General features: G+C 41.8%; 1 protein-coding gene across 2 annotated transcripts in view; it reads left to right on the top strand.

Moving 5' to 3' along the window:
- Positions 1 to 12,519, top strand: part of TAF3 (TATA-box binding protein associated factor 3) — a 176,308-nt gene extending 163,789 nt beyond the window's left edge. Inside the window, exons 5-8 of one of the 2 annotated variants that reach the window (XR_004301950.1) lie at positions 6,180 to 6,435; positions 9,602 to 9,708; positions 10,490 to 11,063; positions 11,218 to 12,518. Coding sequence is in view for 1 of the 2 variants with exons in the window: in XM_032425516.1 (XP_032281407.1) it covers positions 6,180 to 6,435; positions 9,602 to 9,708; positions 10,490 to 10,604 (478 nt within the window). In the remaining variant the exon portion in view is untranslated. Of the gene's footprint in view, positions 1 to 6,179; positions 6,436 to 9,601; positions 9,709 to 10,489 lie in introns of both variants that reach the window. The other variant, XM_032425516.1, reaches the window with a different exon arrangement.
- Positions 12,520 to 15,684: the final 3,165 nt, after the last annotated feature.

A 15,684-nucleotide genomic window follows, 5' to 3' on the forward strand; every position in this document is an offset into this window, starting at 1 on the left:
GGACGGGATCATGATCTGAGCCGAAGGTGGATGCATAACCAACTGAGCCACCCAGGCAACCCTTTACTGGTTTTTTGACTGCTTACTCTCTCAGTTCCAGATAGATATCCTAAAATCCCCAGTTACACTTGTGGATTTGTCCATTTCTTACAGTTCTCTTGGTTTTGCTTTATATGTTTTAAGGATATGTTTCTAAGTGCATTCAAGTTTTAAATTGTTATATCTTCCTGGCACATAGGGACCTTTTATCATTATGGAGAAACCTTCATTACCACTGGTAGTTCTTGCCTTACAATCTGTTTTGTGTGCTGTCACGTTTCCTTGTGTCCACATGCCACTTTTGCTGGCCAATTCCCTCAGCCTTCCCATTGCTCTGTTATTAGACATGCCTCTAGTACAAATAGCATACTGTTAGGTTTCACTGTTTTACCCAATCTGACAAGTAAATTGTTTAGAACATTTACATGATATAATTATTGATCTTTAGAGTTATAATCCACCTTATTTTGGGTTTTCTGTTTGTCTTATTGTTCTAGGTTTCTCCTTTCCTTCTGTCAGATTGGTTATTTTTTTTTAACATTCCATTTTTCTCCATACTAGTTTAGAAGTTATACATATACTTCATTCCTAATCTTTACATGGTTACCTAGAAATTACCACATTTTATTTTATTTTATTTTATTTTAAACATTTTATTTATTTGACAGAGAGAGACACAGCAAGAGAGGGAACACAAGCAGGGGGAGTGGGAGAGGGAGAAGCAGGCTTCCCACAGAGCAGGGAGGCCGATGCGGGGCTCGATCCCAGGACCCCGGGATCATGACCTGAGCCGAAGGCAGACGCTTAATGACTGAGCCACCCAGGCGCCCCTAGAAATTACCACATTTTAAATTTAATACCTTTTTTACCTCCTTCCAGATAATAGAAGTGCATTAGAATGCTTTAGCTCTATTCATCCCCTGCTGGTTTATGTATTATTGTTTCCATGTATTTTATTTAACTTTATTTAATTATATTTAACTTTACTGACATGTCTGTCATTCTTCCTTGCATCTCAGACCTTCTGATGGGATCACCTTCCTTTTCCAGAAGTACTTCTTTTAGAACAGAGGTGCTCAGAGTGGTGCATAGGCCCTCAGGATATCCAGCTTTTCGATAGTTTGTGTGTCAAAGTGGATAGTGATGAAATAGGAAGCGTTAATAAAACACTTTCTCTCCATACCAAAATATGATAGTTGTCTTGAGGAGAAGTATTTGTGTGATTATTTAAGTTGCAAGCTCAACTAGCAGCTTTTCTCAAGATAACCATTTTTACTTGAAAGAGCAACTGACAAACAATGGTTATCCAGACTTAGATATTTAGCCAACATTTCCCCAAAAATGAAAAAAGGAAGCCTTTTACTTCAGGGAAAATACCTGTGAATATTTGTTATAAATGATAAAATGACAACTTTGAAGTAAAAATTAGAGTCTTGGAAAACATATTACAAGTTGACAGCTCCTCAGTACTCCAAGACATTTTTGATGAGATGATGTTAACACCAACAAATGTGATATTTTAATGCTGTATAATGAAATGTGTAAATATTTGGAAGATATGCATAATTCAGTGAACCAATATTACAAACCAGTGCATGATGTTATAAAACCATGTGTGGGTAAAATAACTATTCAGAGTGCTAGCAGTTCAATGAATTTTAATGTAACAAAATATGAAAAGCTTACCAATATTGTTTCAGATTGTACATAGCGACTAACTGAAGAAACTATCACTCATTGCATTTGGGTGCAGTATTGAAGAATTTACACAATTATCTGTAAAGGCCGTTAACACACTCCTCTCCTCTCCAATTACTTATGCATACATTAAGGAGATTTTCAGAAGTATGAAGCTAGTGTTAGTCTTCTCCTGAATTGATTTTTAAAAAATGTTATCTGTTAACATGTAATGGGTTTATTATTCTGACTTTTAAATGAATTACTAAGTAAGTATATTTTAAGTTCTCAGTTTTGATTTTTAATATGGCAAATATTGACAGATACAATGCACATAAGCAAAAAGTTCTTTGGGTTTTTCAGTCATTTTTAAGAATGTGAAGTAGTCCCTAAGACCAAAACATTTGAGAATTGCTACTTTAGAATTTCTTTTAGTAAAGATCCACTGTTGGCAAGTCCTTAGATTTTCCTTGCCTGAAAATGTCTTTATTTCATCCTTGTTCTTGAGAGATGTTTTCAAAGAGAAAATGGACTTTTCCTCAGCACATGGAAGATGTTACTCCACTGTCTTCCAGTTTCATCGTTGCCATGGAGAAGTCAGCTGCCATCGGTTTCTTTGAAAGTAATGTTCTTGGGGTGCCTGGGTGGCTCAGTCGTTGGGCGTCTGCCTTCGGCTCAGGTCATGATCCCAAGGTCCTGGGATTGAGCCCCGCATCGGGCTCCCTGCTCGGCGGGAAGCCTGCTTCTCCCTCTCTCACTCCTCCGCTTGTGTTCCTGCTCTCGCTAACTCTCTCTCTCTGTCAAATAAATAAATAAAATCTTAAAAAAAAAAAAAAAAGTAATGTTCTTTTTCCCCTCTGGCCACTTTTCAGACTTTCCTCTTGGTGATGTTTTGTAGTTTCACTCTGATGTGTCCAGGTGCAGATTTCTCTTTCTTTATCTTGCCTGGGACTTGTTGGGCTGCATAAGTCTGTGGATTGGTATCTGCCATCAGTTCCATAAAAGTCCTCAGATATTCTTGTTAACATTTGCCCTCTGCACCATTCTTTCTCTAGAATTATGATTAAATGTGTAGTAATTATTAAACATGTTGTAATTTATTGTATTCTCTCCTTGCCCCTCCAAGCTACATTCTAGATCATGTCTTCTGTCTTCTTATAGAGTTTATAGTTCTCTCATTCTGCTGAGAGTAAATTTGTTGGTGTATTTTTCATTTCTAGGTCAGTTCATTTCTTTTCAAATCTGCTGGATCACTCTTTATAACTTTCTATTACCTGCAGGTAATGTCATGCTTTGCCTTTTATTTTTTTTGAATGTTGTAGGCTACAACTACATGTAGTTGCTACATAGTTGATAATTCTAGTCTCTGTACTCTTTACGGGTCCCTTTATTCTGTCTGTTATCTTCTGGTTCTCCCTGATGCTCTCTCTTATATTTGGTTTTCTTTGATTATGTGCTTTTTTTTTTTTCTCTTAATAACTATCTGCACTAATAATATAGGTAAAAGGCCTAGATTTCAAGTCACTTCCTCTCAAGATGATTAGTGCTGGGTACCTACACACATTACAAGTCCAGAGTACTTTTTAATACAGTGTCCCGGACAAGCAGAGCTAAGAATTCACAAGGCCCTGATTCCTTCTTCCTTAATCAGTATAGCCTGCTGGAGTTTTTAATGTGGGATGGGAGTTCTATTAGACGTTCCACTTTGGCAGGCCTGGGCATTGAAACCTGTCATCTTTATCAAAACCAAAGATCAGGTTTGCGGTATGCACACACACCCTCAGGGCGAAACATCTGTGTTCCAACTTAACCTCTCTGGGTTCCTGCTTTTCCTTTAGTTTTGATTCCAGCACCTATATTTCAAACCATTATGGGAAATTGCCTCCAAAAATAGTGTGTAACATTTTAGTCTAACCATGAAAATAAGCAGTGCTTGCACTGCAGATATAAATATGCCCATAGTAAGGTCTTTGAACTCCCACCTTATATGTAGGGCAAAACTCACTCAGTAAGCAGTGAGAGAGACAGCATAGTGTAGTTGTTAGGATCACAGGTTCTGAAATCAGACTGCCGGGCTTTAAATCCTGGCTCTGTCTCATAGTAGCCTATGAATTTGTACAGGGTACATAATCTCTGTGTGCCTTGGTTCATGAAAGGACAATAATCAGAGTTTTTAACCTCATTTGGTGGTTGTGAAGATCAAGTGAGTAAGGCAAACATTTAGCACGGTGCCTGCCATGCAGTTGGCTTTCAAGTGCTGAGAACAGTTGGGTACTTAGTAAGTGTTCAATAAATATTCACTATTAATTGTATCAAGCAGTACTGAGTATCTCCTGCACAAACAGCCTCTGTTAAATTTTCTCGGTCTTTGGCTACATTCAAGTTAGGAGGGCAGTCACACTTGGATGAGACAAATGGAAAGCAATTAGAGCATTATTTGCTTACATCGTGGAATTTTTAAAGTAATTTAATGTTGTATAAACTTCCAATGAGAGTAGCAAAGAACCAGTGCTTTTTCGTGGAGGTACTTTCTAAACTCTAAGCCTTTAAGAAGGTAGAAAGATGCCGGCCGGTAACGGTGACGCCAGGCGTTACCATGAGCTACAGGCGTCGGTGTAATGCTGGTGCTCACACTTTACATTTAATGTTTTCTGACACGTTTCTGTATATCCAGGTTCTCACTGTAACTCTCAGAGGCAGCTGTCTGTATTTGTACTTTGTTGATCAGCAAGGCAGGGCTTGGAAAGTTTAGTGTGGGATAGTAGAAAGAGATGAGTTGGTGCAGTCATTTTAGGGAATAGATTGGGATTCCTGGTAGAGATGAGAATGTGCATGCCCTGCGACCCAGCAACTTTATTCCTGGGAATATAGCCTGGGGAAACTCTTGAACGTGTTTCCGTGTCAACATGTAACATTTACAAGGTAGTCTATTTTACCCTCAGTAGGGCAGTGGGCACAAACCTTTTGCCTTATTCATACCATCGAATACTATATAGCAATTAAGGTGAATGCTACAGATCTATATGTATCAACATGGATAAATCAGGAGACCTAAAACTAAGTGGGCAACTGTAGGCAGACAAGTAAGTTCTGGAGATCTAATGCAGAGCATAGAGATTATAGTCAACATTACTTCATTATAAACTTCCAAGTTGCTAAGAGACTAGATCTTAAATGTTCTCAACACAAAAAAGAAATAATTATGTGACATGATAAAGGTATTTGCTGACGCTACCAAAATAATCATATTATTACTCTACTATAATAATCACTGCAATATACAAATATATCAAACCAGTACATTGTATACCTCAGACTTACACAGGTTATAGGGCAACTATATCTCAATTAAAAAAAATAACTAAGGAAAGCTAGTTGACAGGAATAAATATAGTGCAATATTATATTGTTTATATAGTTAGAAAACATAAAACAGTGATACAGTATATATCGTTTGTGTGTATCTACAAAGAGCATACTTGGGGCTTGAGGACAGTGGTTCCTTGCAGAGGAGGAAGGGAGATCAGAAGTGAATGTGGCAAAGGGCGCATATCTGTGTATCTCTGTTTCCTAAGCTGTCTGGAATACTGCCTTCTCTCTGCTCGAAATTATATATAATATATATGTATATTATATATAACTTTTTTCCTTTCAAATAAGGCATCTTTTTTAAAAATGAAGAAAGAACTTGGAATCGAATAGACCTTCGTTCAAAGCCTGCCACCCATGTAGCCCCATTCCGTTCTCTAATCCTGTTTCCTCATCTATGAAATGGGATCACGGAAACTTTTTTGAAGTTGTTGTGAGGACTGGGTGAGGTGATATATGTAAAGTGCCCAGGATGATACAGGTGCTCAGGCACAGTATTTTGAAGTGACTTTCCCGAGCTCACAGGGCTGGCCTGTGGCAGATCGAGGGTTTGAGCTCGAGTCTGCAACTGCGTGAGTTCTGGGGATGCCCACTGCTCCTGGAGACCCCCCAGCTGCAAACGGCAGGAAGGGAGCCTCAGCTGCTCTTGCCCCCGCTAAGGGAGTGCCCCTCTCTCCTGCTACTAACTCTTCTCCCCAGGCCTGACTCTGACCAAGTTGAGAGGGGAATGGGTGGGGAGCCTTGCTATCCCCAGACGCTTGCTCAGAAGTGTTTTGCTCCTGGGTGCCTGGGTGGCTCAGTCGGTTGGGCGTCTGCTGTCGGCTCAGGTCGTGATCCCAGGGTGTTGGGATCGGGCCCCACGTCGGGCTCCCTGCTCGGCGGGAGGCTGCTTCTCCCTCTCCTCCTGGCTTGTGCTCTCTCTCGCTAGTTCTGTCACTATCTGTCTCTCTCAAATAAATAAATAAAATCTTTAAAAAAAAAAAAAAGTGTTTTGCTCCTAGAAGAAGAAAGTTATTTTTGTGATAATGTTTTCAATGCCTGATTTGACTCCACTATCCTGTTGTGACTTCTCCTTTTCTCTCTCTCGTTGACAGCGTCATCAGCAAAGTGGTCCCAGCCCCGGAAGCTAAGCCGGCCCCTTCTCTGAGTAGACCGAAGACCCCACCGCCTGCTGCAGTCCCTGCCCCTGTCCCCGTGCATGTCACCCCCGCCCCGGTGCCTTCGCCACTCCTCACGCAGTCCACCGCGGCCCCGGCTTTGATGCCGGCCCCGTCCCCAGCCATCTCTGGAGCCGGAACGTCCAAAGCCCCGGTCCGAAGTGTGGTCACGGAGACCGTCAGCACTTACGTGGTATGCTGCCTTTTATTTCTGTAGTAGTTAAGGAAAAGCCACCTAGGAGCTGACTCTTCCACCGTGAAAATGTTTTCAGTTAAAAAGCAGTGTCTTATGTCATTACAGAATTTCAGAGGCAATCCTTTATGACTAGAAAGATATTTCCACCGCGTTTTCAAGCTTTGGGCTATAGAGTGTTGTTTAAGGTGTTTGCATATTTAGTCTCCATAAATAATATCAAAGCATTGTTTTTCTTTAGCTTATATTGTTTTATACGTATATACAACAATGTCAATGAAGAAATATAGGGATGAATAGTGATATTTAAATCCCACACTGAACTTCTTGATCAAGCAATTAAACTTTCACTTAAGAGTCTAAGTTACATCATGTGCACAGATCTTATGGGCCAGATGCTGTTTCTGGGTAACATCGCTAATTACAGTATTTCATTGGCGAAGGTCTGGAATATACCAGGGCTTGCATGTTAAGGAAATTAGCTTGAGTATGGAAGCATGTCTTCAGATGGTAAAGCTCGGCTTGTTGAATGAATTTACACTGTTGTCATGGGACTGTTTTCAGGTGTTTTCCCCATGCTGAGTAGTATCAGGTCTCATTCAAACCCTGAAGTCAGTCTAGTAATGACGTGTTTTTATAAATATGTCCCTTGTACACTGTGGAGTGACATACACACAACAGAAAGATTTCAGGCGCATAGAGGCACTCTGTGTACAATACTGCTCTGACCACCAAATGTGTAAACTGTGATCTATCAGCCTCCTGGTGGCACAGACCTGTCTGAATAGATAGGATTGGAAAGTAGGACTCATGATGGTTGTTATAAATCAGGTAAATATTATATCTCTTTAAGGCATTTTAGAAGGAAATTTCAATAAATCATCATACGTTTAAGGCACTATAATGATATAAAGGATAAGAAAATCTCAAAAAGTATTGAGAGAGGATATAAAGACATGTAAAATTAACAGAAAAATATTCAAGACAAAAATAGAAGATGTGATAAAATCTGTGATCACCGGGGTGCCTGGGTGGCTCAGGCGGTTAAGCGTCTGACTCTTGGTTTCAGCTCAGGTCGTGATCTCAGGGTCGTGAGATAGAGCCCTGCTCAGGCTCTGCGCTCCGTGTGAAGTCAGCTTAAGATTCTCTCTCTCCCTCTGCCCCTCTCTGCTCATGCTCACTCTCTCTCTCAAAATAAAATAAATAAATAAATAAATACATAAATACATAAATAAATAAATAAGGCCCATTCAAGGACCAGTTGTTCCAGGTGTTTAAATTGAGGTCTCATCACCCCAAGATGGGTTGGTTGATCAGGAAAGATTTTATATTTAACCTCTTCTGCCTCCATTGCTTCATCTGTAATTAGGGGGTTCATGTCAGACTAGATGATCAATACAGTGTGTTCTAGCCTAAAATTTCTGATTCTCAAGTGGATTTTTGGGCTAACTCCCTGGATCTGACTGGCATAGGCAACATGGATGGAAAGCCTTATATCTCCTCAGAGACACTTTGTAGACAGGGACCAAAATGTGTGATCTGGGGAAAAACATGGGCTATCGGGCAAAAATGTCACTGCGTAATAGTGGGACTTTGCTGCTGTCACTTACATTCCCCCAGCTCCAGTTTCTCCGTTCGTCACCCATCCAAGGGTTGTTTCAGGATGAGTAAACAAAGTAAGATGCTTGGAAGAACTCAGTACACTGGTTGGATGTTAGTTATTAAGGATGCTACGGCCAATTTCTGATGTAGCAACAGAGTCACGGCCTTCTCATTTCAAGAGAGGTCAACCAGCAGCCCGGCTGGCCACGCATGGCCGCTTCAGGGCATAGGACGCTGGACCGGTCTTACCCTTAGAGAGCTGGCACCTGGATCTCTGCCCTTAGATGTAGGGAGGCCTAAACCAGAGCTGTAGCGGCCCAGGTTTTTTCAGGAAGCTTTCATGTCAGTGGAATGAAGCATCTGTGTCCGCAGTACGCCCATCATACACGAAGAGAGCCATTCTTTTCTGAATATCGGGTCAGTGTTGTATTTGAAAGTATAGGAACCGACTGTACCTTGCAAAATAAACTGAATGAGACTATTTGCCGTGTTACTGTAAAAACCTTTGAAAATCAGCTCGTAGGGGGCGCCTGGGTGGCTGTCGGTTAAGTGGCTGCCTTCGGCTCGGGTCATGATCCCAGGGTCCTGGGATCGAGCCCCGCATCGGGCTCCCTGCTCAGCAGAGAGCCTGCTTCTCCCTCTCCCTCTGTCTGCCTCTCTGCCTGCTTGTGCTCTCTCTATCTCTGTTAAATAAATAAAAATCTTAAAAAAAAAAAAAATCAGCTCGTAGTCTGCTGTTTTTTGAAGGCCCGTCATAGATTTGTTTCTTCCAAATTGGTTTGGTTAACATGGAATTTGAGGAAGCGACATAATTCGGGATGCTTCTGATTTGGAGCTGCTAAGTTAAGGAAAGCAAACTCCAGAGCACACCACAGTTACAGCAAAATGATGTTAAAATGTGTAGCTCATTGGCCTCCTGCACCCCTTATTTTATTTGCCCTTTACTTGATTGTGCTTTACTGAAAATGTCATAAAGGGAATGGAAAGTTACTTAGTAACAGCTCTTTTATATCCTTGATCTTATCAGCTAGTTCAGGAGAAGGGCTTGGCTAATAAGTAATAAGGTGATGCACGCACACTGGGCTGCATACATTAATTCCACGCCCGTGGATGTGACTGAGGAGGCTGCATATGGTCGAGCTCCATGGCTTGCACAAATATCAGCTTTCACTGCCGTGATGACCCGAATCAGTACCAACCCACGTGTTTACGGTAGTTTTTAGATCATAGTGGCTACAGGTCATACCATTCGTAGAACTGGTTATAAAATGCTTTGTTTTTATGACTTACAAAAGAGAGTTGAAAATATTCATTACAAATGTCTTCTCACTGAGTACCTAGTAGCTCTTTCTTTTTCATGCGATCCCAGGGTAGTGATGATGGCGATCATGACTTCAATAAATTGTTAAACCACCGGCTCTCTTTTTAGTTTAACTTGTTTATGAGGTTCATGGGAGAAAATGATAAAGTAATCATTCTTATCCTGTCCTCTTTTTGGTTCTTTTTTCCCATTCCGTCTCTGTTTTTGCCCCTCCCACCCCATTCCCCCATCTAAAAACCTCAGATCCGAGATGAGTGGGGGAATCAGATCTGGATCTGTCCCGGATGCAACAAGCCCGACGACGGGAGTCCCATGATCGGTTGTGACGACTGTGACGACTGGTATCACTGGTGAGCGCTGCAGGCTGGGCCGGCTGCAAGGGGGGCTCCTTGGGGCACAGCGGTGACCGCAGTCCGTCCTGGACACGCTCCCAATTCCACGACTGTCCTAGGAGCAGTGTAGGGAGCACAATCACAGTCAGATTAACATGTGATTAGTATTAACGCCAAAAATCAAGAATCTTAGGACTGTTGTTCTTCAACCTAAATTCCAAATATTTGGCCTAGCCTATATATCCTTCTTATTAAAAAAAAAAAAGAGAGAAAGAGACAAAGGGTTTCCCTTTCCTTTTTTTCCAGTAACTTTCTATAAGCTGCAGCACTTGACGGTAGCGTGGAGGGAACCCCTTGCTAAACACATCACAAGGTGCAGGAAGAGACGGCTGGTGTGCTCTTCATAGCTCTCCCAACCGTGCCCCCGAACTGAAGAAACACTGCCAGAGTTTATGCAAATAATCTCCTCATTTTATAGTTTAAAAATCAGATATAAAAAGATAGAAATCCATTCGGTCACATGATATATATAGCCAGACCACTGCTCGGAAGAACTAGCCCGTTGTGGCTGAAAGGAGGAATGACCACTAACTCCCACAGCAGGGCGTCCGAAAGGGCCCTACCGCGAAATCCAGTAACGCACACGTCCAGCAGCGCCGCTGTCTGTGCTAGAACTCTTCAGCCTGGACTCTGCTAAACGGGCTGCAGACTTAGAAATTATTTAATTATATACATAAATATTTACATAAATTAAGCTGGTTTATCCAAAATCTTTTTTTGTTTGTTTACGCCCGTGTAGGCCCTGTGTTGGAATAATGGCTGCACCACCGGAAGAAATGCAGTGGTTCTGTCCCAAGTGTGCCAACAAGAAGAAGGATAAAAAGCACAAAAAGCGAAAGCACCGGGCCCACTGACGTGTCAGGTGGCATGGACAAGCGGCATCGCCTCGGAGGGGAGTTGGGGCAATCCTGGCATCCCGTCTGCCACCCACATTCCTGCAGAGAGCGGATCTCGGAAGCCCAAGGACAAGAACGCACTGTCCACTCTGGATTTGGCCCCCGTGACAGACTGGCCTGGGCCCACATGGCCGTGTGACTGAAGACAGACTCAAGTCGAGGCGTGGCTCAGGACCGCCACGTCCCCGCTTTTCTATGACCAGTGACAAGTATTATTAATAAAAAGACTGTAATCTTCCCTTCTGATTTTCTTTATTCTCTCCAGGGCCTTTTCGCTAAGGTATTAGATGAGAAGACAATGTGTCATCCGCCTCGACTGTAACTCCTGGACGCCATTAGTCTGTACAGTTTGCAACCTGTCCCCTCTCTCTAGTAAGATAATCATAATGACAGAAAAGAAAACCACTTGGAGGACCGGTAAATATTTTTGTGATGAAAATATATGAAGCTTTCCCGCCCCCACCCCACCCCCCATTTTTAGTACTAACATGTAAAATGTTCAGGCTTTTGTGAAATACCTTATATTTTTTAAGAAAAAGGTTTCTATCATGTCCTGTTTGCTTTTGCGCAGATTATTTTTGTTGACTCGCACGTGGTTTCTACGTTCGTGGCATCCTGACTGTGCCCTTCTCCAAACTGCTGGCTTTCTCACGGCTTCTACATTTCACCGACTTGTATAAAAACACCCCGACTAGAAGATCTCCCCTAATGTAAATAATAAATATTTATGAAGTAGTTATTTTTTAAATTTTTATCGTGTTTAATTCTGGCTTTCTCTGAAATCCACGGTGGTTTCAGCCGTGTCTGTAATTACTGCTGTACACACACGAAGAAGGCTAGAAGCAGAGCCATAGTTCCAAGTAATCTACCTTGAGCTGAGCCCGCGCCGTGCCCCGGACACCGTGGGGCAGAGGGCCTTAGCAGTTGGAAGGACAGCAAGGCAATTTAAGTCTGTACTTTGATTTGAAATTGTTTTGTTAACTCTAAGTTTCTTTGACTTACTTTTACTAAATGGACATGTAGATTCCCCGAAAGTAAAAAAAAAAAAAACAACAAAAAACAAACAAAAACAAAAAACAAAAACCCGAAAAAACATATATACTGTAGCATTTTGTGTTTATATTGTTTTATTTCTGCAAATCTGTTCATTGAGATTGTGGTTTAAGGCTGAAATGAAGTATATTATGAATTTTTTTTTTAAAGAAAACTCATCAAATTTCAGGGTATCACAAAACTTTATTATATTACTATACTGCCCACTATTTATTATATGTTATAGATGTCTGAGAGATAAACCAAATATTTTATTTTTAATGTAAAACATCAAATTTAACTTTATTAGCATATTTTAGCAACTTTGGAATAAATATGGACTTTTACTTGATTTTGAAATAATCCCAATTTGGGCCAGTGTAATGGATATGTTGAATGCTAGAATATGGGCTTTGAACCTAATACAAATATATTAATAGAAATTGTGAATTTTTTTAATGCCAAGTAAATTGATATTAGTGTATGAAGTAGTCATATTTTAAAACTTATTATGTGGTTAGAGAAATGAGGTTTTCTGCCATGAATGTTAAATTGCAAATCAGTGGAAACAGAGCCAACCTTTTCAGGGTGCAGTATTTCACTGCCCTCCTTGTTCTAGAAGCCAAAATGTTTCTATCCCTACAAAGAAACGAAGCATCTATGTTGAGATATGTGGTTTTTTTGTTTTGTTTTGTTTTGTTTTATTAATTTGAGATCATCCTAAATACTTTATACAGTATTTTCACATGCACAGATCTACCCATTAGTGCTTTTTGGAGAGGGATGGGGGCGGTGGGGAAGTGCAAAATAAAGATTATTGGCTATTTCATAGTTTGCTTTTCCATTTTATTTATTTAGGATTTAGTTCCTTGAGGCACGGTCAGTGGATCTAAAGTTGCCGCGTTTAAGTGAGCCGGTCACACTACTGAAATAAGAACGGAGGTGCCTCTATATAACTTTCCCCCCAGTCCTACTGTCGAGAAACTTCAGCCCATAATACATTGAAGGAATTTCAATCAGTTGTTGTCCCTTGCTATTTCATGGTTGCTTTCCTAAATCCAGTTCATGATTTTATAAATGGCCTTTGCAAAAATAAAACCAAAGAATCATTTTCAGGGGGCAGGATAGCTCAGGGGATTAGTAATGGAATACAGAGCCTTTCACCTCTAGGTCAGTGAGTTGAATCCAGTGCAGGTCACCAGAGACCCAAAGTTGTTACCATCTTCTGACTGCTCCGTGGCCTGTGCTAACTGGCCTGGTGGTCTCAGTGTTTGCCGGACGGCCGTCCGTGTACCAGCCAAGGGAAGTACAAGAAACTGCACGGAGAGATGGATTTGAAAATAAAACACCGAGGGTGTTTTAGCAAAGTGAGGGTACAGAGCAAAGTGAGAAAGCTGGGCATCGCCATTCTCCATCAAGTCGAATGAAGAACAACAGATAGGTAACTTAGGAGTACAGACAGTAAGAGAGCGCGGACGTGACTCGCTTTGCTTAATGAAGTCAAACAAAATCGGCAAAGAGGAGGCCGGCGCTGGACGAGAGGGGAGAGGGACACTTGTTGGGAAAGATGGTGTAATCCGGAGAAAAGCTTTAGGGGATTCGAGCCATAAGAAGAAAGCGGGTTCTGACTTTTGGCAGAGAAGAAAAGCCGAGTAGCAGTGACGTGAGGAAGAACTGTGACAGAACTGGGCACCAGGGGACAGAAAGGGCCCGCCTCTGCAGCGGCGGAGGCCTCCCCATTGTCCACCAGCCCGGCTGTCCCCACCCGGGCCACCACCGCCACCTGCCTGGGCGGGCCCCGCTTTATAAAAGGAGGTGGTTGGGGGCGGGGGACCCACAACATCCTGGCTGGTGATTTTCTTGGAGGAGGTGGAAACAAATTTCTGATGAGACCATCCACATGCCGAGCCCTATGTGGCCGGCAAAGTGCGATTCCTGTGTGTGACCGACGTGGGGTTTCTCTTCTGAAGGTGTCTGCACCGAAGTACAGTGAGGATCCTCCTCTGGCTGACTCGTGCCTCCCAACGTCCCAAAGAAAATCAGAGGGTATCAGAGCATTCCGGCTTTGTCGGGCTTTTTTCAGAGATAAACTCTAGTGCCTTACTCGACCGTATCACCTAAGCCGTCTTTGTTCCCTTTTCAATAGGACCATGAAACAAAGGCCCACTAACCAAATGAAAGTCTAAAATGAACACTGAGATATGGAAATGTTGCCAGTAAGAATGCTAATGAACGAAGTTCACGAAAGGCATGCTGGCTAAGTTTTCAATACAAACAGTTTTATGGCCAATCTCTTTAGATCACAGCAGTTTTCTTTAGAAGGTCTAAGTCTAAAAGTAGATGAGTTCCCCTGACTGAAGAGCGAGACAGATAATGTTCCGAATGAGGTCTCTCCGCAGCGGGATCAGCCGTTCCTCAAGGAGAGGATTTCTTTGAGAATCTTGCATTAGTCGTAGCTAAAAAGTATAAAGTAACTATTAATCCATGCGTGAAGGCCAATCGATGACACTGGAAATTAGATCTTTAGATGGACAGCGAAACAGTGCATGCTTAATATCGTTTCAACACAACGTTGGGTTTAGGTGTGAGTTATTAGAACGACTGCAATTAACTACCTTTTCAACCTGGACAACCCGGTCGTTCGTTTCTTTTGTGGAGGAACAGTTGTAAACGCTTCCATCTGTCGATTCAACATTTGCTGGGCGCCTTTCATGCAGATGGCAAAAACGGGTTAGAGCCAAGTTTGGTTTTTCCCAGGGTCTGGCTTGTGAGGTATGCTAGTTTCTCTTTCTCCAGGCTATAAATATACACACATACATACACACTAGGTGTTAAAATGTATTTCATCGAATCCTGAGAACCTTCCATGCTGTTCTTCTGCCATTGTTCTATACATAACCTTTTATCCACTCCAGACCGCAGGTGGTTTTGATGTTAATAGAGCTTTCCGCTTTGAAATGTTTGTGTTTACGACAAAAGATTTAAAAGCTTAGCAAGTGGTTACATTACCGGAGGAACTAGCAGAGCTGATATTATGTGAACATACATACACACTCCACAAGATTTAAATGTGTGAGGCTTTCAGAACAGAAGCAGCATCTGGGGCACCTGGGTGGCTCAGTCGGTTAAGCAGCTGCCTTCAGCTCAGGTCACGATCTCAGGATCCTGGGATCGAGCCCCATGTGGGCTCCCTGCTCAGCGGGGAGCCTGCTTCTCCCTCTCCCTCAAAAAAAAAAAAAAAAAAAAAAAAATAGAAGCAGCATCTTTTTGGTACTTTGCCCTAAACAATAATTTCCTATTGTATCCTGGCAACCTAGTCAGTATTTTGGTAAACTTTGGAAGTTTTGTCAGGGTTTTGAGTTTGGTCTTATTTTTGACTAATGGAACATTTAGAATGAGACTATCTTGGGCAAAATGATACAAACCTGAAGAATACCATTGGTACTGTCCCTTAATGAGCTAAGTATTGCCAAGTTAAGTGCTTTGAAGAAAATATTGGTGCTGCTTCCAGTTATCTCATTTAGACCTATCGAAGTACTTATCAGAGGGAGTTCTAATAGTCCAAAAATATTACCAGGTTATATTCTGATTCTTTCTTTCTTTTTTTTTTTTTAAGACTTCATTTACTTGAGAGAGAGAGAGAGCATGATCGGGCTGAGGGGCAGACGGAAAAGCAGGCTCCCCGCTGAGCAGGGAGGCCGATGCAGGACTCGATCCCAGGACCCCGGTATCATGACCTGAGCCCAAGGCAGCTGCTTAACTGACTGAGCCACTAGGCGCCCCTCTGATTATTTCTTTTGGAATGTTTGTTAAACTTCTTTTGCTAGCTTTTAGAAAGGGAATTCTCTGTAAATGGATTTCTAAATAACCCAATTCCTCACCTTTCCTCTCTTCTGTTAATTTCGACGTAGCTATTTGCAACATTCACAAAAACAAATAATAGGCCCAGGATGTCTTACACTTAGCCGTATCTTAACACTTCTCAAAAAAATCTTCACCCGTCCTC

This window comes from Phoca vitulina, unplaced genomic scaffold (genome assembly GCF_004348235.1).
Source record: "Phoca vitulina isolate PV1807 unplaced genomic scaffold, GSC_HSeal_1.0 scaffold33, whole genome shotgun sequence".
In the NCBI taxonomy this organism is placed as follows: Eukaryota; Metazoa; Chordata; class Mammalia; order Carnivora; family Phocidae; genus Phoca; species Phoca vitulina.